At 32.1% G+C, this 25,087-nt stretch overlaps 3 protein-coding genes, 1 long non-coding RNA gene and 1 pseudogene across 4 annotated transcripts; 3 read left to right on the forward strand and 2 right to left on the reverse strand.

Moving 5' to 3' along the window:
* Window positions 1-4,091: 4,091 nt before the first annotated feature.
* On the reverse strand, window positions 4,092-9,698 carry LOC107959123 (oxysterol-binding protein-related protein 3C). Its single transcript, XM_041113216.1, is given in 11 exon segments — window positions 4,092-4,736; window positions 5,433-5,529; window positions 5,532-5,610; window positions 6,010-6,154; window positions 6,594-6,770; window positions 6,886-7,007; window positions 7,211-7,329; window positions 7,416-7,488; window positions 7,571-7,687; window positions 7,915-8,008; window positions 9,326-9,698. Coding segments are annotated over 11 exon segments (1,368 nt in total). The 5' UTR covers window positions 9,424-9,698; the 3' UTR covers window positions 4,092-4,489.
* A 964-nt stretch (window positions 9,699-10,662) lies between these two features.
* LOC121229305 (uncharacterized) lies at window positions 10,663-11,447 on the forward strand. Its single transcript, XR_005927035.1, has 2 exons — window positions 10,663-10,945; window positions 11,017-11,447. It is a non-coding gene; the product is annotated as an uncharacterized lncRNA (long non-coding RNA).
* Window positions 11,448-11,724: 277 nt separating this feature from the next.
* On the forward strand, window positions 11,725-13,775 carry LOC121229306 (respirasome Complex Assembly Factor 1). The gene is made up of 4 exons (XM_041113217.1): window positions 11,725-12,093; window positions 12,373-12,476; window positions 13,358-13,487; window positions 13,587-13,775. Exons 1-4 carry the CDS (start codon window positions 11,977-11,979, stop codon window positions 13,623-13,625), a joined length of 390 nt encoding a protein of 129 aa, XP_040969151.1. The 5' UTR covers window positions 11,725-11,976; the 3' UTR covers window positions 13,626-13,775.
* A 421-nt stretch (window positions 13,776-14,196) lies between these two features.
* Window positions 14,197-16,833, reverse strand: LOC121228848 (xyloglucan galactosyltransferase KATAMARI1 homolog; annotated as a pseudogene).
* Window positions 16,834-21,038: 4,205 nt separating this feature from the next.
* LOC107959119 (RHOMBOID-like protein 1) lies at window positions 21,039-25,087 on the forward strand. Its single transcript, XM_016895096.2, has 6 exons — window positions 21,039-21,820; window positions 22,399-22,562; window positions 23,319-23,482; window positions 23,574-23,833; window positions 24,098-24,224; window positions 24,620-25,087. The coding sequence occupies exons 1-6, from the start codon at window positions 21,405-21,407 to the stop codon at window positions 24,743-24,745; spliced, it is 1,257 nt and encodes a 418-aa protein (XP_016750585.1). The 5' UTR covers window positions 21,039-21,404; the 3' UTR covers window positions 24,746-25,087.

Here is a 25,087-nt window from a genome sequence, read left to right on the forward strand (position 1 = left end):
ATAATCCTACGTGGTAAATGGGAGGCTATCATTGGTCGCTTTTTAGTCCATGTTATCAACAACGTTGTGGCTGGGTTTTTTTTTTTTTTGTTCTTAATTTTTTGAAATCCAAATGGCTTGGGGGCCTTCTGACGGTGAAATAGGAAATTCCGTCAAATTTCAACGTTGACGGCGTGGTTTACTTGCGGAATCCGAAAAGGCAGGGGGGGGGGAGCGTCCGTTAAATTCGAGGATAAGGGTTGGGGAAATCGTGGCGGGTCCTACACCACTTATGGACCCTAAAAAAAAATTTATTGAATAACGAAAAAAAAAAACAATTTAGGAGAGAGCTATGGGAGGACACTTGGTGGGACGTGCAGAAAGAGCGATTAATTAGGAAATGTGATTAAAATAAAAATGATTTACTTTTTCTTTCTTTCTTTCATAGAGCTACAAAGGATGTAGTAGGTGTAACCAATTAAACTAAGAAAATTTTTCCTTACACCTTTATGCATGCCTTCCATAAATTAAATGTTTTATTCATGGATTTATTTTTTCAATAATTAATTGGATGAATTTAATATATTAATAAAAAGAGTTTTCGCATTGAATTTGATAATTATTTTTATATTAAAATTAAAATATTTTTTTAAAATTAGTCTTTAAATTTAGCAATTACTTTTATATTATGGTTTGAAATTTTTTTTATCCAAATTATTTCATAAACTTGACAATCATCCCACGTTGAAGTCTAAACTTTTTTCTTATCCAAATTACTCATTGATATTTCATTGAAAACTCTAAAGTTTAGATCCCGATGTAGAAACAATTATCAAGTATAGGCTTCAACATAAGAACAATTGTCAAATTTAAAAATTAACTTAGATAATAAAAAATTCAAATCCCGATATGAATACTATTACTAAATTCGTAAATTGACTTAAATAAATAAAAAAATTAATCTCAATATAAAAATTGTTACCAAATTGAACCTTACTGAAAACATTTATGAGTAACTTGTTTACTTTTTATTAGTTGAGGACAAAATTCGTGTTGTCACTACAAGGCAAGAGATTTGAATGGCAATACTTGTTGTCCTGTAATTGTTTTCCTTGTGGAACATGTAAAACTATTAGAATGGAGGAGAAAAGAACAATGGCCGCAATTTAGATAAAAAGTAATTGGTATTTTAGTTGCAATGTTTGGGATTCTAACTTTTGTTATGATTTATTATATAAAACATAAAAAATTAATTTAATTTATATATAAAAAAGGTATTAGAGTAATTTCATAATTAAATTTGTATTATATGAATCTATGACTTTTAACTTAATAAAATATCAAAAAAAAATTGAATAATAAAAATTAGTTTAAATCCACATTATTAAAAACAATTCATGTGACAATGCCATGATAAGTTTATCTTTAAAAGTGTATATATTAGTTGTTCATTATGATAATAAAGCACATATTCTTAAGCACAAGATAGAAGCAGCTATTCGTTTGTATTTGCATGTGTATGTCCAGATGAATCAGCCGGATCATGGTTAAAATAATATGTTTCAATTTTATCTATATTTACATTTTTTATAAACGATTTGACTTTTTAAATATTTTTCTTATACAAATTTTCGTTACTCTAGAACAACGATGCATTTTTGTTGAATTTAATAAAACAAGTATATATCTATCTAAATGTGTTTACATTATATTTTTTGGTGTGTATTAGTCTCTATTTCAAACACTTAACTGATTAGATAGTATTCACATAATTCACACTTACATTATAAATAAATTTCTCAAAATTTATTATTTTAAAGATTATAGTTTAAAGTTATTTATATATTATTTTTTATATAACAACATCTATTATGTATATACAACTTATACTTTAAATTCACACTTACCCTGTAAATAAGTGTCAATTTATTCACGATTTATGATATACTCTATAATGTACATATATATTATATTGCAAGGTTTTGGCAAAATAAAGAAAAGAATATTGTGTTATCATTACAATTTTTTGATACATTTATACATACCACAATGGTCAAAGAATACTCACATAATTTACACTTACACTATAAATAATAATATTAAATCAAAATATTGTTTTAAATAATGAAATAAATCTTTTATAAAAATATAAATTAATTAAATGTGCTTTTTAAATTAAATATAATGAACCCATATATCTATATATTACATTATTATTAATTAAATACATATAAATTATTTTATAAGTATAATCAATATTATTACAATGTTAAAAAAAAGAAATGTATTATACTTATAAAAGCATTAACATATTTAATTTTTGTCATTTTTTAATCATTACTATATTAAAAGAGTGGGAAGATGATACGATTTAAATTTATGATATTTAAGTGTTAAATAAAAACTCTAATCACTGCTTCAAATATAAAAATTATACATGCAGATTGGATATTATTATTTAACAATTAACACATTTTGCTTATTTTCCTTTCTGAGAATTGTGATAAACTTGATGAGGTGACATTAATAAATACTTTACTCTTTTGGTTTTAAAAATTTTGCTTATATTAATTTAATTATTAAAGTTAAATTTGGATTAAAAAAGTTAAATGGAGTAATCAATCTTATTTAAAATAATAATTTCAAATATTATATCTAATATTATGTGACAATTGATAAGATTTTACCAACACAAATAAAATTTCATTAAGATAGAATAATTGAATTACACTTGAACGGACCCGCTTTTTTACTCAACTTAGCATCCTTCTTTTAATATTGAAATATTATTAAAACCCTTGGCAAAAGTTGTGTTGTTTACTTGATGAGTATGCTGAATGGCAGCATGTTAGACGACAAGCTGCTGAATATATATATAGAGATAGAGAGAAGGGCATAAAAAAAGGGAATTATATATAAAGATAGAGATATGAGAGAAGAAGAATTTAGAAGCAAGTGTGGCATTTCTTGACGTAAAAGCAATGACCAAAGCTGATGGAATATTGATGGTCAATGAAAATGGTGTGAGGTTTGATTAGATGACCAATTCTGTTTCATTTCACCTTTCACCATACATTTCCTAACATTACATAATTTACGAAAATTAAAGAAACTTTAATTATTTTTGATGTAATTAGATGGTAAGGATCCCAGATTTAGCTTTGGTAATTCATCCCACCTAATAATCACTCTTAAAATACTAATAATTCATTTGAAACTCAAATGTCAAAACTAAAGAAATATAATCACTCTTAGAATCCAAGGTATTTTTTTTTTTGAAAAAAAAACCTACTTTTCTTTCCATTCGCTCCAAGAAAAGCTAATCGAAATTGGAAAGAAGAAAAAGAAAGCTCCACAAAATTCAAAGCAAATTGGGAATCTGTAAAAGTAACGAACCAATTAGAGAATAGGTTTGGAGGCTAATGGGTTGTTGTTCCAATCATCAATTATCTTTTCTTGTGACTAAACTCTAATCTCCAAGGAATTACAAAATTGAGAAACAACCCAAATTTTTAACTTCACTAGGACATATATTTAACAACTTCCTCTATAGTGCAATTCTTTATTTATTTGTTATATATATTATTTGGGTACACTTTTTACTTATTTATTTGTTATATTATTATTTGATATGCTAGGATTTGGATCAACTTTAAGCGGTTTAACTAACACCTTTAGTGAAAGGCAAAATTAAAAAAAAATGTTGAAAAAATGGGACGCAACTTAGTCGATTAAACTGCAATGGAAAACCTTAAAAATGGTCAGAGCTATCGGGTGTGGTTTTGGGGTCAAAGGCAACGTTGGATGCAAAATTATTTTGGATGATGACCAGATGAACAAGAAAAGTGTGCATATTAATTGGGTCTCCTCAAGATGGTACAAAATAACAACAGTATAACAAAACCCACCAACATATGAACCTATACAAGCTTACGAGTTTAGAATCAAATCCTGGATAATGGCAAATTCCAGCATGCATTTTTTTTTTGTACATGGTTTGGGCACATCAACGAAAACAACCATGCAAAAAGCCAAGTTATGACTAAAGTTGCTTTATCATCATGTCAATTACTAAAGCAAACAACACAATCCCAGCGAGTAGGAACTATAAATACTTCAAAATGCCATCTGGTAGATATACCCCATGATTGTAAATATGTACAGAAATTTAAATCTGCAAGATTGCCATGAAATTTCCAAGACAGTTACCCGGATCATCTCGGAAAGTAGAACCCAGCAAAAGAGCATATCCTTTCTATCCATCTATTCTAATGCTAGTCATATGCTGTCATCCGCTATGTTTATGAAAAACACAAGTTTCTTGAGAAATTTGGAAGAGAAGTGATGAAAAAGTGTTCTGAAACAGTTTCAAATTTCCCCAGGGGTGATTATGATGGGATTATGGAATGCGGTACACTGCACGCATGCCAACAACATATTGCTTCTAGCATATAACACCAAACGGTTACTAACTGCGAAGTTTTAGAAGTATACATTAAAACACCAATACCTATTCAGTTGACAAGTTACCATACTGCCATGGGTTGAACTCGATTGAAGCCATGTCAACCTCATCAATGCTGTCTGAGCTATCTACAGTAGCCCGATGCTCAGTGTATTTGCCATTGAAACTATAGATTTCCAGGTCACCCCATGGTGTGGCTGAGATTTCATCTGTCAAATCAAACCATCTAGGAGTAAACTGATGTCCCTTGCCTTCTCGTGTCCTCTTTTCCGCTCTCTGCCTCTCTTCCAACCTGTAAAAATTAGCAAAAGGTACAAATTATCTTGACATTGTAAGATTTGATGTTCTGAACACTATGAGAGGCAAGTAAACATTCTAAATACGTAATTCAATGATCTATAGCATTTCTTTTTAATTTAACCATACAAGGAATTAATAGAAGGGTCTGAAGAGAAAATAAAGAATAAAGTTTAATATCTTCCACTGCATTCATTATTTTCATTTCTTCCTGATCAAGGTACAAAGAAAGCAACTTCCTGTTGAAGAGCCCCTCCTATATTTATTTTGCTTTGAACATTTGTGGATGGTCAACCCAGATGGAGAGTTCATCTTACAAAATTCTCAGAACTACAACCCTTAAGGAAGCTTATGCATCTGTTGATCAAGGTATTGACATCAAAAGTATACCTGCAAGTATTGTTGCATCACCATAGGGTGCCAGGTTCGTATTTTAAATGGCATTGACAATGTGAGATTAGATAAGAATAGTGCATGGTTATAGACTAAGATCTAGTTTCTGGTATTTCATTAAATGAAGCAAGACGGAGACATGTACTAATTGCTACAAACCCTTCAATTCCATTTCAGAAGTTGACATTTTCGATGTATGCAAAAAACTGTTAAGCGTCTTTTTTTTTCTTTTTTCGTGTGTGTGTGTGTGAGAGAGAGAGAGAGAGAGAGAGAGAGAGAGAGAGAGAGAGAGAGAGACCTGCTCTTCTCAGAACCGGCCTTGGATAAATCACCCTTCTCAAGTGCAAATCTATCAGGCCGGAGACGAGAGTCTGATGCTAGCAACTTCTTAGGGCAGTGTCAAAGCTATTTATTTTGTGTGCAAAATATGTAAACTGGAATTTGTCGTTTTTTGGAGTATCAGCAACATGCCACACCTACAGACCAAAAATAATAATAAAGAAGTCATAAATACAATTAGTTCACTGGTCACGACTCTCTTGATGAGATTTAATGTAGGGTAAAATTATCAGGGTTGAATTTCGCATTTATAACATTAAGGTAAATGCATGAAGACTCAAAGGCTTTGACAAAACAAAAAGCCAGCCAACCAAACATTAAACATGAAATGCATCAAGAAGTATTTCAAGGATTTATACAATATAGAAGATAGCCAGCCATCACCATAGATATTTACAGAGGAAAATAAAAACCTGATGTCACAATGCATAATTACCTAGGAGAATGAAAAAGATGCACCCATTCCACACTGTAAAGAATAGGTTAAATAAAGCAGATGGCCACTATTGTATGGTAAGGAAGGTCTAAGAAAGAACCTCTTTCAATTCTGTGCCCTGAAGAGGTTCTCCTTCCATATCACATGGCTGATAACTCATTGACTCATTCCACTTCCCTGTCATCAATATTTTAGGTTCCTCAGCAGCATTATAAACATAACCATCCACTTCATAACGACCAGCTCTGCAATGAAATAATGCCATAGACCATAAATCAACCTCCAGTTCGACAGTAATCAGTAGCCAGATGCAACTGATGTAAAAGTGAGCATACCAGAAACACATATAATTGTAGAAATAGATTTAGGGGGAAATGGACCAATCAATTATATAAAATGTACGTATCTGACTGGCATGAATTGCACGAATAAATAAATTAAGAGTGCCATTTTGCACACGTAGAAGCCTCATCAGAGACAGAGAGTACAAGAGTGGATGACATCGGAACACAACGTGGTGCAAGTCAAACCTTCAAATCAAATTTCATCTCAGGGCACTCATTTTAGAAAATCCCAGATATAATAATGCTATTACCTTCAGTTCCATGTGAAAGTACACTGCTTATAAAAAAAAAGCAAATGCTTAAACTAGTCTAAAAGATAGTATCAAGTTGTTAACAATACCCAAACCAGCCACATGGTTGAAAATAAAGCACAACTTTGTCCCCAGTAGTCAAATTCGTCATGATCATCTCTCCTGGTGAATCAACCCAAGTTCGTCCAAAAATCAGATTGTTAACCTTTGTAGGAGGAGGCACCAAATCTAAAACGACCCCATCTCTTTTAAGAGTAACACGTGTTCTGCAAAGAATAACAGACATGAGTATTACCTTCCAATAGACATTAACCATTATACCAGAAAAACAAGAAGACATAAGGGGAAAAGATGGGTTACAGATAACAGCACGAGTATTACCTTCCAACAGGATAAACATCAAGAGAATTTCCTAAAAATTTTGTCTTTAACTTTGATGTGACATCATAAGTAAAATGTTCATTTTCAGCATGCCCAGCACTCATTGGAGGATGATGACTGACCTGAAATGATAATATAATAAATAAAGAAAACTTTGGATGAGCTCAAACTGATAAAACTGAACATATGTGATCCAGTGTTGCTTTTGGAACAAGAAAGAGAGTGGAGAGGAAGGCATAGGAACCGCTAGGCACTAAGTAGCGACCAGAAACATTAAAAAAAGAAAGAAAGCATGCTTAAAATAATCAAATAACTCAAAAGTAACCTGTTCAGAAATGAATGTAATCCCTCCATGATTAACCATCTCATATGTTTCCCCAATAATAGGATTAAAAGGTTTCCATGTACGTTGGTAGGCATGGTACACAGATATAGCCCATGATGCTGTACAGGATCAGGAATTCCATTAGTTGGAAACTAAAACTAGTACTTACCTCATTAATTAATTAAAATTGATAAAGCATACTCACAGGCGTATACCAGCCGGAGATAGGGGTCCTCACATTCGTCTGCTTGGTCCAATAAGTAGGAGTATTCCATCAACTGTAAAAGGCCTGGAATATCACATATTGAAAAAGAAAAATACTGCATACCAAGTAACAAACCTCTGCAAAGTTAAACAAACCTCAGCAATTTTTTGAAGCATAGTCATTGGTTCAAATATGAGGACAGGAAGAGTCACCATTGATGTAACATCTGAACCTATATATTTGTGCATCATTTTCCAGTAGCTCTCTCGCTCCTAATAATAATAATAATAAAGAAAAGAGTTGTCAAATTATCAGCTTCTAAAACTAGTGAAATTAACGAATGTCTCTCTTGATCTCCATTGCCCGTAAGAAAAGGTTACAAGTACAATTAACTATTCTTAAAAGTTCCCAGAGATAGAGAGAGCAAAGCAAAAACAAGAGCATCTGTTGAATTGGTCTATAAAAGAGAGATCTAAATAACACGGTTAAAGATGCATACCTCCTGCTTCCATCTTCCTCTATGAGCTTCCTCCTCAGCATCTTCTTTTCCTCCTTCTGGATTTATGACTTCTACCCCTTCATAACCAAGTAACCTGAAAGCCATGGTAAAAAGAAAAACATATAATGCCTCCTTCATAACAGGCAAATAAGAAACTTCATTAGAATTGAAACTAAAAGGTAAAAGGAATCAAAGCATACCAATTATTCCTATAATTCACAATGACAAGAGGTAAGCAAATAAATTGTGCAAGACACTTCTAAAGTTATAAAATAAACCAAATGGACGATCTGATCACCTTTCTCATGAAGTCCACAAAAGCATGCTTTACGATTAAACTATAACATGAATTATGAAGTTTCCAAACACAAGAGGCAGTATATTACTAACTGAAGCTTCTACACCTAAGCATACATAGAAACTGAAAAGATTTATTCAATCAGCGCTCTTAATAGCCCAGATGAAGCTTTTGATTAGTGAGAATTTTTGACAACTTGCCCAGAAACCATCTAAGTTTCCTAAGCAGTAATCAACCATGACTTCCATTAACAACCTTTAGGCGTCCTATTTGAAAGGCTACACTAAGAAGGGGGGAAATGAAAAAAAAAGAAAAAAAACACGCAAGAAACAGACTGAGTTTCCCCAAACAGGAGGACGCTAGGAAAAGTGAAGTTTGGGGGGGGGGGACCTGCAAAGGACACAATTTACAGACAAAATTTAAGAAATACAAACCTGTAAAATCAATAGATATTCCCTCTAGACACGTAAATAAACAAAACTAGGAAATCAAATACTTCAAGTTGATAGTATATAATATTTGACATAGCCCTCTTGTTTAAAAAAAGAAATGATTACATAACTGGATTGACTTCCCTAAAGAAAAAGAAGTAGAATTGAGCTGAGGAATATTGTATGAAACAAGTAAAAAAGTAGATTTCAATAACCATTGCATTGCATACAAGTAAAAAAAGCAAAAGAGTCAAGGAAGAATCGTAAACATGAAATCAAGTGCAAAACCAACTCTTTTGTTGTTCAATTTTAAACAACTTTTTGTTAAAAAAGAGCAAAATTAAATTCAACCTATTTAATTTGGAATTTTATGCATTCAAATGAACTAAAACAACACCATATTAATTGCCAAAGAAACCCACAAGTTTTTGGCAAACTATTTCCAGACGAACCGCGTTATTTTAGTTTAAAAAACGATGTACATTGCAATTAAATAATGAACCAAATAAAAAAAATGTCAAATCACCCAAACTAACAAATCCTGGAACAAAATTTGATTTTTTTTTAAAAAACATCGTGTAATTCGAACAATCAATTATGGAGTTGATACTTAATTGAACAATCTCATCCAATTCAATGAAGGGAAAAAGAAAAAAGTCCTAAGTAGAAAAAGGGAATTTACCCGTTGACAGATCTGTGCATGGCGTTGCCAAACAAAGATAAACCCGAGGTCATCGCTGAGAAAAACCCTTTATTCTGATCTTTCTTTGGACTTCCCATATTGTAAATTCCTTTTTAAAATTGTTCAAGAATTCAACTTAAAAGCTCAATTGAATCGTTATTTGTTCAGCGAATCGAAGCAAAGGGACGAATAGAGAAAGGGAAATCGGGTTTTGAGAATTGATAAAATATTTTAGAGTGAAGAAGAAGAAGAGGAGGGTAGGCTCTGTAATTTTAGTCCGATAAGGGGGGTTTCAAAGGCGGTATTTTATAAATACTATCCTTCTTTTTTTATTTTATGATATTTTTTATGGGATGATGTAGTAAAAGCTCACGCTCTTCGTGGAGAATCCGAGATGAAATATATTTGAATTTTGGGTCAAAGTCAAACTGGCGTTTGTGCTTCACGCCTCCTGAATGGGTATACATCGGTCTAGAAAGTTGGGCTGAAGAACTTGGCCCATCTCTACACTCCATATAGCTTTTTTCTTTTCTTTTCTTTTTTCATCTGTTAACTCAATTTTGCAGTGAATTTAAATATTAAAAATATTTGTTTTAGTTTATATAAAACACAAGATTTTCAAATTTTTTATTTTATTATTTCAAATAAAACTTCATTTATTTTTTATAAATATTTTTTCAAATAAAAAACTTTTATCCAAATTGTAAATGTGTCATAATCTAATATTTAATTGATAAATATATATATTCATGTTTGAAATATTAAATTACTACTCTTCCTCATAGTCTGTGGTGAAAAAAATCTTCTTTTAAAATATTTTTTTAAATAATAATATCTAAAAAATAAATTAAAACTTAAAATTTTGAAAAAAAAACTTTTTAAGTTATTCATTATTTTAAATAAATTAAAATTTAAACACAGAAAAGGTAAGTTTTTAATTATATGATAATGTTTAAAGTAGTTATTTGTAAAAATTTAAGTGTCTTATACACTCTTATTTATTTCTTATTATTGTAACTTTGATTTTGGAGACAGTTGATTCATAATATTAATTTAATTAGAAACTTAAATATAATATAAATAGTTATATTTATATAATTGGTGTAGAAAAAAATACAAAATATTAATGCTCATACACAAACTACTAGTGTGTTTCGATCGTTTCATCATATTTTGGCTGTGCTTATTAATACAAGATTTTAATATTTTAAATTAATTTTAATTTGGCACTTCACTCGTTCGGGAGAGTATGAGGTAAAATCGGGGTATGTGCTGCCTTTTAAATACCATGTCTATTATTATGAATTTGGCAGTTAATGGACCGTGGAACAGTTTGTGGAACATAAAAGTCCCTACAAAGGTGGTGATTGTTGATTTTTGGTGGCGTTGCTTACAACGGTTGAAACTGTTGAGCATGTACTGCTATATTTGAAACTGTTGAGCACGTACTGCTATATTTGCCCGATTGCCATGGAAGTTTGGGGGGAGGTAGGAATGACTCGTTAACGGCCGTTTCTTTTTTCAACAATATTTTAGCCATTCCTGTTGTGGGTTCTCGATGTCGACTGATGAATATTGCCTGGAGCTTATGGTTGCATAGTAACCTTCTCGTTCGGAAAGGTAATGTTGCCTCTTTTCATTCTATCATTTCAGCCGCTGATCAATTTTTACAAGATTAGTCTGATGCCCAGAGAGTTGGCGACGGAACGCAGCAGCATGCTGCTGTAGGTGGCATGAGCAGCGAGCATTGGGTTAGACCTGCAGCGGACTAGCTTAAGTGCTATATAGATGCAGCAGTCCCTAATGATCAGAGAGGTTCGTCTTTTGCTGCTATTATCCGGGCTCACTCGGGGCCTTTTGTCCGGGGAGTTTCCTGTCCACCACGGCTGAACTCATAGACATACCTGAGGCCTTGTCGTGGCTGAAAGAAGAAGGGTACGATAAATGATCATTGAGTCGGATTGCAAGCCGGTTATGCTTGCATTGAGTTATTCAACGACAGATTTATCTGAATTCGGAAATGTATTACGAGATTACCTTTTTTCTCAGTGCATCGTTTGAGCTTTTGTCTTTCCTTTGTACACATTTAACTGCCAATAAAACTGTCCATGAGTTAGTTCAAGTGGCTTTAATTCTCTCATGGTCGACATACTCGGGATACTTCGTCCCACTATCTATCATATTCTTGATTTAGATTGTCCTTCACCCATTGACTTTGAAGAACATAGAATTCTTCCTTTCAAATTTTTTTTCTATAACGATGATTACCAATAGACGACTTGATCAATTTTTAATATTTTATCTTTAACTATTTTTATTATATAATTAATAAGGTTAGTAACGTAATTGTCCAAAAAAAAACATAAAATAGATCTGAAGCGAAAGAAAAAAACTGCATCACGTGCAGTGCAGTGATAGAAGAAATAAAGTATCGTGGAAAATTAAAAAGAAAATATTGATAATCTTCTACCACTTTCTTCTTCACGACATCCAATCTACTCTTCCTTTTAGATCAACATTGAAGCATTTCGAAAATTTTAAATATTCTTTCCCATCCAAAATCCTTCTTCAAGTTTAACCTCAAATTAATCAAAATCTGGTTTCTTTATTTTACTTGTACTAAATTTGTATTTGTTTTTAAAAAATTGACTATGAAAGAATCGAAATCAGTTAAATTGAATTCACAGCAACATCAACAGCACGAAAACGGTCACTTCTCTCCGTTCAAATTCGCTAAGTTATTAGATCCAGAAGCTTCTTGGGACAAGGTTAATCTTCTTCTTCTTCTTCCTTTTTGTTCGTTAATTTTGTTGACTTTATTTAAAAGTTTCACTATTAATTTGACTCAGATACTCTTAACAGTAAGCTGTAATTATAGTCATTTATACTTTAATTATGCTCTTAATTGAGTTTATTTAGTTCTGGAAGTAGTTTAATTTAATGGGTTTTTGCTTTTCCTGTTAAATTGGGGGAGTGGGGGTTAATTGGATGATCATGAGTTTTCGAAAAAGAAAATTATGATGGGTTTTGGTTGATTGTTGGTGCAGGATCAATTAGGAGATGTATTGCATTGGATTCGACAAGTTGTAGCTCTTTTCTGTGGCTTGTTATGGGGAGCAATCCCAGTGGTTGGAGGCATTTGGATCTTCATGTAAGTTCTTAGATTCAGGTTGCATGCATTAGTAAATTGACAACGCTTCGGATTTGTATCGGATTGTTCAATCTGTACCAAGTTCAATGAGTTCACTAGTTATGTAGATGTCATATTGTGATATGCGGTGTGCTCATGGTATGACCCTGCATATAGCACTGTACCAAGTTAAGTGAGTTCACAAGTTATGTAGATGCCATATTGTGATATGAGGTATGCTCATGGTATGACGCTGCATATAGCAGGAACCTAGTGTATTGGGCTTTTGGAATTTATACTAGTGTAATTAGCTGGAACTATTGCTTTCCGTTGACAAAATTTTAGATTGGCTGAGGATTAATCGCCAATAATTTTTAGCTATTGACTTGGGTGTAAAATAAGGGTTTGAACATTCTCTTAAGCTATCAGACTGACAAAGGATAAATAAATTGCTTTGCTAAAACTATACCAGAGTGTGTTTTAGTTCATGTGCATATCCCAGGTTTGCTTTGATATATATTTCCTAGAAGGTAGTGAGAAAATTTTGAATGCAGTATCTGTCATTGGGGTTTTGAAATCGATAAGTTAAATACATAACTTTTCTACTTGCATTTATGGATTATGCAATGTCTTATGTCACCATCCCGTTTCTTTGAATATCTGAAAGGACTATGATGTTGTCTTCATGTGCCAACGATTTTTAAAGCTAGCTTACCAGTTTTGTTGAGGGTTTTATGCTGCCAGCTTCCAGTATCTTGAATGTCTTGACATCCGCCCAGTGTTTTTGAAGAATTCATTCAATAAGCAATAGTAGTAGTATTTGTCGTTGTCCTGCCTTTTTTTAGTTCTTATTCTTTGCTGAACCTTTACTCAATTATTTGATGTTGTTATAATGCTTGCAGTTTTCTGGCCATATCCACTGGTATTATATATGGCTATTATGCAATGATACTGAAGATCGATGAAGAAGAATTCGGTGGTCATGCAGCCCTTCTCCAAGAAGGGCTTTTTGCTTCAATGACTCTCTTTCTGGTACTTGTTTAACTTTTCATTATTTCTTTCATGTTCAAATGACAGTTTTGCATAACATTCTCATGTTTATAGCTAACAAAACCATCTTTTCCTTTTCAGTTGGCATGGATTCTCGTATACAGCTTGGCCCATTTTTGATACGTATTTTAGCATCAACTCCGCTTCCCTCTGTTTCTAAATTCACATTTCAAGGATCTCTTTAGATGAGGAACAATTCATTATCTCTGAAAACAGTGCGAAACTTTCTTAGTTGAGAAATGCAAATAGCCTTTATTTCCTTTTACGACATTCCGATTTTGCAGAACATGAAGTTTTTTTTTTCCTTTTATCATGGTATGTGTATGTTTGATTTCAGTTTATGGCACAAAGCACCCGATGCTAAACTAAAACACCTTTTTCTCTTGCTTCAAAATATCTGTTACTGGAGAAATTTCTGATAATGCATGGAACTTGGGCAAATTTCAATAACGTTCAAATTGCCCTAGATTTTGTCATTGTTTTAAACAGATCAAGTACTGTGCTCTTTGTCCCCCAAATCCACTGTTTCTTGAAGATTCTTATTATTGTCATTGTTCTTCATGAATGCTTGCTTTGATTCAATTGAGTTTAACTCCGATTTCTATGATTTTCCCTCTACAAGTTACCCTTTGTCACATTCCACTGTATTTGCCATCTTACTGAACTAGTAAATTTTCAAAACTCTAATTAATGAAATAAAAAAAAAGACTTTTGGAGTTCATAGATAACAATAATCTCCAATAATTACAGAATCTAAATTGGTACTACTACTATTTACAATAATTAAAATAAAATTCCTCTTTGTTTCTTCCTCTAGTTTCATTGCTAGTACCTCTCCCTACTTGATATTCGCCAGTTAAATTTGATTTTCTTTCTTAAAAAAATTAAGGGAAATTAGGATCAAATTCAAGGGCCATGTTTCCCAATTTTTCTGGAGAAATAAGTATCCCATTCATGGGGCCCAAGTTTCCCAATAGCAAAATACTTCCAAGACTCTTCTTCCTCAAAGTCATAATTCACTAATCTCCCTTCATTCATTTGATTCCTCACTGTCTCAACTCTGTCAAGAATACCCTTAATTGTTAGATCAAATGCATCTTCAATTTCCCCCAATCTTGATGATGGATCTGCATATATCACCTTTGGGATCATCTTTATAATTTCATCCTTCATAGCTACTCTTCTGTCTCTAGAAACTCTTGTTAATATTCTTTCAATGTTGGCTTTCCCGGTTTTAACATCACTTTCCGGTATCATCACCGAGTATTTATTGTAATCCCTGGGGAAATGCCATATATATTGAACATAAGCTGAACCTGGATGGAAGAAAACTGGGATACAACCAGCTATAATTGAATCAAATATTGACCTCCTGGTGTAGGAATCTCCTGGTGGTTGTAAACAGAAGATGGAATTTTGAAACAATCTCATCACGTTAGCTGGCTTGTGGCACTTCTGCGTTTTATCACATTCAAGGAACCTGCATCTCCTTCTTGAAGCAAGACACTGTTCGATGAGCTCATTGCGGATAGATTCGTGGCGACCAGGCCGTCGTGCACCTGCGAAAGAGAACAAGAATCGTCGTTTCAGTCTTCTCATCTTGTTCTGCCATTGAAACACAGCGTCATCTCTTGAAGGATGGAAATATGTTGGATACGGTATCGCAAAGTCATTGTAGTTCCATGGACTCGACTCGAGTACCAACATCGTCATGTTCCTCGATTCATCAAAATTCAGAAGCTCATTGCCCCAATCAGACTCGTTTTTCGGGTCTCTCCTGAAATCCCAATTAATCCTTCCTGCAACCAAGAAATGGTCTCTCCCCACATTCTTTTCCATTCAGGTCTAGATGCAAGCCACTTGACAAGATTAAGTGCATCATAGTCCCTCATGAACCCATCAGGATCCCAAAGGTAACGGCCAACATCAAGGCCGGCATAATACGGAACATAGATTGCTGAAGCAACCAATGGATCTTTAGTCAAGCACTTGTACTGCTTCATCCTGTTGTGGAAAATGACTTCTAGTAAGAACTGGTTTGTAGCAAACCAACCTGAGTTTGAATCAAGCTTTTCATCATTAGAAAGACGGGCACCTAGGCCTAGATTCGACGCACATTCACACATATCTGTCCAGAAACTAAGCGAGCGGCAGTTTTCGAGTAAATCTTGGTTAAATTTCCTAGGAAGATTATGAATATATATATACCGCCCCGAACATGAATCCGATCCAACTTGTACTGGATTTTGTCTTCTTGGTTCCGCAACAACTTTCTTTATCCTTTTCTCCATGACAGGATCCAATGAATCCGCAGGTTTATTCCTTTCTCTTCTCCTGGGACGTTGAGGCCTTTCGGTTTGGCTCTTAACAGCCGGTAACATTTTTTCAACAGGTTGATCCTCAGGATTGTCTTCCCTTTGTCGTTCTGAAACATCAGCATTCCCTTGTCGTTTTGCCGTTTGATCTTCAACATTCTCTCCCTTTGTCGTTCCAAAAGATTTGCCGCCCCTTTCCGTTTAGCTGCTTGATCTTCAACGTTCTCCCCCTTTGTCGTTCTAAAACATTTGCAGGCTCTTTTTGTTTTACCACACGATCTTCCTTTCTTCTTTCTTGATCCTCCTCAGACTTCTTGTCCCTTTGTCGTTCTGAAACATTTGTCCCTTTTCTTTGTTTGGTCGAACGACCTTCCTTTCTTTTGTCTTGCGCTGAAGATCGAACAACAGGTTTATCATCTTCAGCCATATTGTTAACCTCTTCATTACTTGTTACATCTTCGTTATCTTTGGCAGAATCTGTGTCGGTGTCGTTCTGATCTTCAGACAACATGGAATCAATGACCTGATTAACTTCTTCGATGTCGGAAAACTCAGTAGTTTTATCCTCGTCAGTTTCGGTTTCATCATCGTCAACAACATTATCTACAATATCAATATCTTCTACATGAGAAGGATCTTGAGTTTCATCATCTCTATCAACAACATGAAAAGACTGGGATGAATCTAAAAAACCCGTATGGTTGTTGGCTACGAAACTATGTCCCCTCTTGCGAAATGTTACAGATGAAGAATACAAATAACACATGTACAGTGTGAACCACAAAAGGAAAGAAGCCAAAACAATGTACCAGGACTGGGTTCTGCATCGAAATTTTCCACTCATCGGTTTCTCCATTAACGTTTCACTGCTCATACCAATATGATGGTTAATTCAAAATAGATTTTATTCATGTGTGTGAAGAGATTGTATACACAGAGGAAAAGCATAGGCAGAATCTGGAAAGTCGTGAAATGGAATTGCTTGAAAAGCAATTAAGGATTTTTGAACCATTCAAGAATTTTTGGTACTGAATTAAATGTTATTAAAGGAAAAATTCTATATATTATTATGCCTTTGCCGGGAAAAAAGAAAAAGTAGTTATCTCTATTCTGAGTCAGTGTGAATTAAAGGGTATCGACTTCATCAAAAGAAAATTAGAGGACTGATTTAGAATATATGGTTTCCAATTGAGATCATTAATCTTATAAATTAAGCCTAACAATGAGACCTTGGATTTGATTGGGCCAATTTGCTTTAGACTCCATCCAAAATTGGGGTCTTAAGCTCTTTGTTTTCGTCCAAAATTGAGGAAAAGAGCAGCTTTCAATCCTGTGGGCTTTATCTTTAGTCTCTTTCAATTATTTATCAATTTGCAAGTATAATTTTTACAGTTTACATATGTGCAAAAGTAACCAAAAGGAAGAAAAATCAGAAATTTTGTAATATGAAATCGAAAAAAATATATAAATTTTCAAAAAAGAGATTAAAATTTTAAAAAAATTATATTATGAGAGTCTAAATTAAAAATTTTAATAATATACAATTTTACTATATGAAATATAGATTGGTGTGATTCATTCGGGGTTCTTTTTTTAAAATAAAAAAAAATCACAAATGAATCAGAAAAAAATAATTAAAGTAACTCAAAGTCAGAATAGAATTGATTTTGGTAGACAAGAAGGCTTTCTCTTTCTGGCAACTAAAATTGTAGCGTTGAAGAAGTGGTAGTACACAAATTTTCTATAATTTTTTGATAAGGAATACTTGTAACTATTAGCAAAATGTCTCCATCACTGCTTTCTTTCTTTTATGGATTTTAATAATCGCATGTTGAATTTTTTTAAAATAGTTTTATGATCATATATGACATATTTAAAATTATTTATAATTCTTGATGAATGCCTGTAATTATAGTATGTTTGAAAATCTTTAAATTAACAATTACAAAAACCGACCAAGATTTGAGGAGTTGAGAAGTCAAAAACTATCTACTTGTTTATTACCATTTCTTTTGTCTTCAATATGTTGTCAACTTTCCTAAATTAAATCTTCCAAAATCATGGTCCCAGCACGTGTCAACCTGAGATGATTTTAAAGGGCAAACACAAACTTAATTTCGAAAATACACCATAATATTTCTGTATAATTTATGTTAAAAATCTAAACCATCAACTAGCACCAAATATTTGTTACAATAAATAATTATCAAAATAACATCACCGAGAGAAATTTAATACTATCAATTTAAGGACATCTGTTCCAACCAATCACAAGAAACAAAGATTCAATTACATATATTTTCTTTAATATAGATAAATATTTCTATATAAAGATTAAAACCTCGAAAATCATATACTGCAGAGCCATATAATTTTTATTTTATTTTTACATAACTCCCAACCTAACTTTCTCCTCAAAAGATTATGTTAACCATATGTCTATATACATATATAATTTTCTATATCAAATCAGTGATATTAAAGTAGCCACTCAATTTCTTTAAATATATTGAAAGTTCTGATTTATTCACCTTTATCGGGTTTTTTAAGTTTTTGTTGTTAGAAAAATATAGACATATAATAAGATCAATTACATGTTATTATTTACTATCATGAAATGTTAGCCTAAATTAAAAGTTAATTAAATTTATTAAGGTTTATTGGATTTTAATTATTAAATAAAATATGAGCCAAATATGTGTAAATACTCTAGTATCTAATTTTTAATTAATGATGGGCTGATTAGAAATTATAGTTAATGTGTAAAATTTATATATTAAGGTTATAGACCCCAATTTACACACGAGATAATTTTTCTAACATCCCATCTTTAGAAATCTTTAGAAAAGAGAGAGTGAATTTTCTTTAAATTTCTTATGCATTAATTTGGAAGATTCGAAAAAATTTAAGGAACCAATAGATTTAAATACGCTTCTGCATCCAATTTTATTATTAAATTATTATTGATAAATTTACATGACAGATATTAATTTATTAAATTTTGTAACATTTGTATACTAGAAATATAAAAAATTCAAAGGCAGATAAGTTCTCACTAACAACATAATCTACGGCTATATATGATTTTCAAACATTATACTTTCCTTATTGTTTTTGAGGGTTGAAGTTTCATTATTATTTTAAAACAATGTTTAATTCATGTGACATAAAATAATTTTACCATTATATTTAATTCCAACCTTAATTTAGTTTCAGTGTAATAACAAAATTGTTTGATAATTTTTTATATGCAAAGAAAAGTTTCATTCAATTTTTAAAAACATATATTAATCGAGTATTAATTCGATTACTATTAATATTGTTTTTTTTTAATTTTCATTGAATAATTTATTTTTACTCTATAATTACCGCTCTACACTACATTATTTGAGATATTCAAGAGATTATTTATTCTTCTCCATTCTAATCTTCTCTTACTTGTAACGCATCAATCATTTTACTTTTTCCAATAACATTTGTATACTAGAAATACTCTTGTTACACTTGTAACGTATCAATCATTTTACTTTTTTTCGACATGTTTTTATTGATAAATTATAATATTTCTCTTTCACAAACCTCTTAAAATTAAAAGTCAACAACTTCAACATTAATTGCACCCTCATTTAATTTAAGATTATTCATCAATTGTTCTACCTCTTGGTCTTTTCCCTAAACTATTACTTGATTATCATGACCAGCAACTTAGAGAATCTCAAATTGTTAAGAGTTGTATTTGGTCCATTTAATAAACATGATTTAATTCTCATAACAAAAAAAATAAAAAAATAAAAACAATAAATTTTTCATCAATACGATAAAGATCATGGGATGATAGGATTTGAACATATGTTATTTAGATGCCAAATAAGAGGTATACTCTCTCTCTCCTATTTTAAACAAGTATTAGCTAATAAAATGAAAGGCAAGAACATCTCTTCTATTTTTCTTAATTTTGATATTGAGTAAATTAATCATTCTTAAAAAAATTGAATAATTTAATCACTATTATTTTTTAAAGTGAACAATTAAGTACAATTAAATCTTAACAATATTGTTTCTGGTTAATTATACATAATTGTGATTGATATAATAATTAAATAAGGCTTTAATGTTTATATATTCTGTCAATTTAACATTGATTCTAAAAATATATAAAAGAAAATTCAAAATGAATATATAAAAAAGTTAGCTTAAAAAATAAGAAAGAGCATGTAAATTTTCACAACAAAATTTGTAATTATATTAATTATGTAAAAATATTAATTAGATTTTATGTGGGAAAAGAAATTTTAAAAAAGCAATGATTTAAAAAACAAATATTGATAAAAGTAATAAAAATGTAAATCAATTTATTAACTAGATTTTGGTTGTGTTCAATTTAACCAATTTTAGATCTTTAGGTAACTGATTATTTTTATTTTAAAATAAATTTAAAAAATTATATAATTTTTTTTGGAAGTTTGATTGTTTAATAACTTTACAACTTTTTATTTATGTTTGATTCACATGTGAGGTTAATTAATCAAATACTCAATTAACAATATATCTATTATTTAACTAAATTATTTAAGGTAAATTATTCTCTTGGTTTTATTTTAGTAACTCATTTATTATTATTTATTTAATCCCTTAATTTTCTGAAATTAAATAATATAATTATTGTCTTGTTAGTTGAGTTGGATGAGTGATGGAAAGTTGGCTTGATAATAAATTTAACCCTATAATGTTTACATAATCTATCAATTAAATATTAGATTTAAAAAATTTAATAAATTTTGCCTTCAATATTTTAAAAATTGGTCATTTTAGTTCGAGTTCTAAAAAAATTCAATAAATTTAGCTCTCAATGTTTACAAAGTTAGAACTAAAATGGTAAATTTTATAAACATTGATTGCTAATTTTGTTGAATTTTCTATTTTATAATGAAATTGATAAAATATGCAAATATTAGAGGGTTAAATTTGTTATTAGGTCAATGAAAAAGTCCAGACCAGCTTTCTATTCCAACTTAATAACGGGAGAATGACTAAAATATTTAATTTTAAAAAGTTGAGTAATTAAATTAAAAAAAATAATAGTTGAGTGACCAAAATAGAACCAAAGGTTGAGTGATTACTTTTATAATTTACCCAAAATTATAAGAAGAATTAGCTAGCGAAAGCGAGGCCATGAAAACTTATACCGAAATAAAACCAACTGTATAGTTCCGAAAGCATTAAAAATGAGAAAACATAAAATAAAGAAAAAAAAACAATAAAAACCAGAAACTGAGAGACAGAAATGAAGAGGTAGAGAGAATCCGTGTCATGTCAGAAAACCAAGGAACCCTTTGGGGAAAGAAAAAAAAAAGCAGAATCATTCAAATTCCAACAATACTAAAACAACATTTAAACATTGGGAAGTCGCGTTATGTTTGTTTGCTTTTGCTTTCTCTTTGGTTCATCCTTTAACTAAAAACCAAATACAAGTATCCCAAAATAGTGAAAAAGAAAATCCCCATATGTTTTTTGTTTGTTTGTTTGTAGTGAAATAAATTAAAAAAAAAAAGGTTCTTCGTTTCCTTCTTGGAGGTGTTTTTGAATGGGAATGGATTCTAGGATCGAAATCAAGGTGACGAATCCAAAGAAAGTAGACAATGTGGTGCATCCGGTGGGACAAGGGCATGCCACATCAGCATCATCACCACCACAGCCATCCGCATCGTCTCCGCCGACTGATGGGCAGGGGAGGCAGCAGCAGCAGGCGCTGGAGGAGGGTCTGAGGCACAGCCACGGGCGAGGACGGCAAGGTCGAGGGTTGATTGATTATATGCCGTTCAAAAATTGGGTGCCTTGGCTGATCCCAGGCTTTGTAATAGCTAACGTAGTCGTTTTCCTAATCTCCATGTTTATTAACAACTGCCCCAAGCACTCGTCTTCTTGCGTGGGTCGGTTCTTGGGAAGGTTCTCTTTTCAGCCAATGAAAGAGAACCCTCTCCTTGGCCCTTCAGCTGATACGTAAGTCAAATTATAAGCTTTTTAGGGAATCTTTGGTTTTTTGGTTTTTTTTTGGGGGAGGGGGGATTGTGCAAAAAATTCAATCTTGGTGGTTTAAAGGTTGATACGTAGCAGATGAAAATCATGATCATATGGTGGGAATACGTAAAGATAACTAATGTAAAAGCCATTTTTCGGAAATGAACATTAATTCAGCTCCTAGAGAATGAGTATGGGGGAAATTTGAAGTAATAAAGAGAACAGTTTAGATTTTTGGGACTGCCTTAATCGGTCTGTCAATTCTAAAATAGGTAGAGCTGGATTTATACAGATTAATATATGAAATCTATGGTCAGTCATGATATATTATAATCTACTTTTAGAATGAAATTTTTGATCAGTTTTTACAATTTTCTGCTTTAGCTATAATCTTGAAAGGTCATATAGTAAACAAATTATTTTACAGGATGATCTCTTTGAAGCTGTTGACTATATATATGTAGGCTACTTTAGCTAGGAAAATACATCTCTATGATTATTATGAGTTCACTGTTGACTTGTCCTAATATGCTTTTTCTTTCTTTTTTTTCCTTCTTCAGATTAGAGAAAATGGGTGCCCTGGATGTAATCAAAGTTGTCCATAAACATCAGGCATGGCGTTTGATTTCTTGTATATGGTTGCATGCCGGTGTTTTCCACATACTTGCCAATATGTTGAGTCTCCTATTCATTGGAATTCGGCTCGAGCAAGAATTTGGATTCGGTATGCATATTATTCCAGCTTAAACTTTGTCCTGTTGATAACATTGACCTTTATGACATTTTCTGAACTAAATACACCCTCATATCATGTAACCATTCTTTACAAAATCGAGACTCTGGTAGATTTCTATGACTAACTTTCCTAGATCACGCACTAAACCGGTCATAATTTTAACTCATTTTCCTTGTATCCACATGTGTCAGAACAAATTTCTTTTTTCTACTGTAGTATTTGTGTAGAACTGTTGAGTGGTCATATTAGGCCTTAGAAAATATCAGTACATAGCTTTATTATCTTAATTTTTGCCAATTTCTGCATTGAGTTAATTAGCTTTGCAGTAAAATAAAACATGGCTAATCCCTTAATATTTAATTCGACATAGTGATGACAATTACATACGTGTGTTTGCTCGTTATTGTTGTTAATTTCTGTGAGATCACAATGCAAAGTTTTAGAAGTGAAGGATGTGAATGAAGAAACTTAGATTACAAACACAATGCATTCTACATTGCTGCCAAGTGGTTGAAGGAACTTTCTGCACTTGGTTGATAAAGGTCACATTGTTTTGCAATGTGCTATACTTTCTAAATGCCCTTTCCTTCTTCGAAAATCAGCATTGTTGTAGGATAATGGTTAGATAAGGATGGAAAAAGCTCTGCACTTTCTTTGAGAAATGCTTGCAATTTACCTACTGAAAAGTTGTTTCACTAGTTTGAAGGTATTTGATCCTAATTCCTCTTTAACATCTTTCTGCAGTGAGAATCGGGTTACTTTATCTGTTTGCTGGTTTTGGTGGGAGTCTGATGTCAGCTCTTTTTATTCAAGCTGGCATATCTGTTGGTGCCTCTGGTGCACTTTTTGGTTTACTAGGTAGCATGCTTTCAGAACTCATCACAAACTGGACAATCTATGCAAATAAGGCGCGTAAGATTCCTGCTGTTATTTCATTCTTCAGAATCTGGTACATCCCTTAGCAAATTATCTTACACTTTTGGTTTTGTCTTTCTGCAGTTGGCAGCGCTGTTGACTCTCATTTTTATTGTTGTAATAAATCTAGCTGTGGGACTCCTCCCACACGTGGATAACTTTGCTCATATCGGGGGATTTATTTCCGGGTTTCTCCTTGGTTTTGTGTTTCTAATCCGTCCCCAGTTTGGATACGTTAGCAAGAAACATATTCCTACGGGATACATTGTAACTTCTAATAAACCTAAACACAAGCCATACCAGTACATCCTGTGGCTTGTCTCTATGATACTATTGGTTCTCGGGTAAGTACCTGGAAACCTTTGTTTTGAATTCAAGAAAGCTTGTATATGTAGTATATAATTACGCTATTCATGATCGAAATAGGCTATTGCTTTGTAAATGTACATGATTGATTTTTAAATCGATTCTTCTCCAAACTTCATGACGAACAATCACCTAGGGAAGACATTATTAATTGTTGTGACTGACGAGTTAATGTGAATTCTTTATTACTAGGCATATACCTTAAACACCAGTTTCGTTATTTATTTTTCTTTTCTTTCTAGATTCACTTTTGGCCTTATCCTGCTCTTTCGAGGGGTTAATTTGAATGATCAATGTTCTTGGTGTCATTATATGAGTTGTGTCCCGACCAAGTTATGGAACTGCAAATCACAGCAAGCGTATTGTGAGGTGAGTTGTGCTGCTCTCTTCGTTTACTTATGTCTTATCAGTTTAGTTTCTTAATTATTATTCCTTCTCGACCAGATTAAACCAAAAGGTCTTAATAAAATGTTAAACAAATGACTTGTTGAGATTCTTTATGAGAAAACACATTTTGATCTAATGCATGGGGAATCATCACATACACAACCAACTGCCATATTGAATGTGAAATATCACTTGATGCTGCCCTTTGACCTTTTTCTTTTCATCAAGGCACTCGCCATCCTTTACTAAGTTTAACTAATATTTTCTTGTTCATGATAAATTTTGCATATGGGCACGGTTCAATGTTCATTGTTTCTATACCGTTATCGCTAGTTGAAATGCACGGTTTATCGATATATTCGCTAATTTTATTGCAGTCAATTGAATACCAGAATCAACTGAACTTAACATGCATAAGCAATGGTAAAAGCAGCATCTACAATTTATCAGGTGAAAGCACTTCGCAGGTTCAACAGCTATGTACTAAACTCTGTAGTAGATGATGGATGCACAATCATGTATAGGATAAGATTTCTTTGTAGAAAAATATTTAAAGTTTCGATAGTTTATGTTGAATACATCACAGGCTCATTTTTAATACTCCATTGTAGACGAAATATTCTTCCAATGACCAAGTGTTATATATTTTCTTGGAGTACACTTTAATCCCTATCATTTATCCATACCTTATGTTTCATAACCTTTGGGGAACCCTGGATTTGTTTATGATGTTGAAATTGTAGGCAATATAGCTTTGATGTAAAGAAAAGTTAAACATTGTTCTGGGTCCGGGATGCTTACACTTGTTGTTATATTCATATCCAACGCTCATCTAAATTCGAGAA

This window comes from Gossypium hirsutum, chromosome A05, assembly GCF_007990345.1.
Source record: "Gossypium hirsutum isolate 1008001.06 chromosome A05, Gossypium_hirsutum_v2.1, whole genome shotgun sequence".
NCBI classification, from domain to species: Eukaryota; Viridiplantae; Streptophyta; class Magnoliopsida; order Malvales; family Malvaceae; genus Gossypium; species Gossypium hirsutum.

What these genes read in the sequence shown, in the direction of transcription:
- LOC121229306 (XM_041113217.1), top strand. Translation starts at nt 11,977, where the DNA reads ATGAAAGAATCGAAATCAGTTAAATTGAATTCACAGCAACATCAACAG. An exon ending in CAGAAGCTTCTTGGGACAAG is followed by an intron (nt 12,094 to 12,372) that starts GTTAATCTTCTT and finishes TTGTTGGTGCAG; the next exon opens with GATCAATTAGGAGATGTATT. An exon ending in GGAGGCATTTGGATCTTCAT is followed by an intron (nt 12,477 to 13,357) that starts GTAAGTTCTTAG and finishes TAATGCTTGCAG; the next exon opens with TTTTCTGGCCATATCCACTG.
- LOC107959119 (XM_016895096.2), top strand. Translation starts at nt 21,405, where the DNA reads ATGGGAATGGATTCTAGGATCGAAATCAAGGTGACGAATCCAAAGAAA. An exon ending in CTTGGCCCTTCAGCTGATAC is followed by an intron (nt 21,821 to 22,398) that starts GTAAGTCAAATT and finishes TTCCTTCTTCAG; the next exon opens with ATTAGAGAAAATGGGTGCCC. An exon ending in CGAGCAAGAATTTGGATTCG is followed by an intron (nt 22,563 to 23,318) that starts GTATGCATATTA and finishes ATCTTTCTGCAG; the next exon opens with TGAGAATCGGGTTACTTTAT.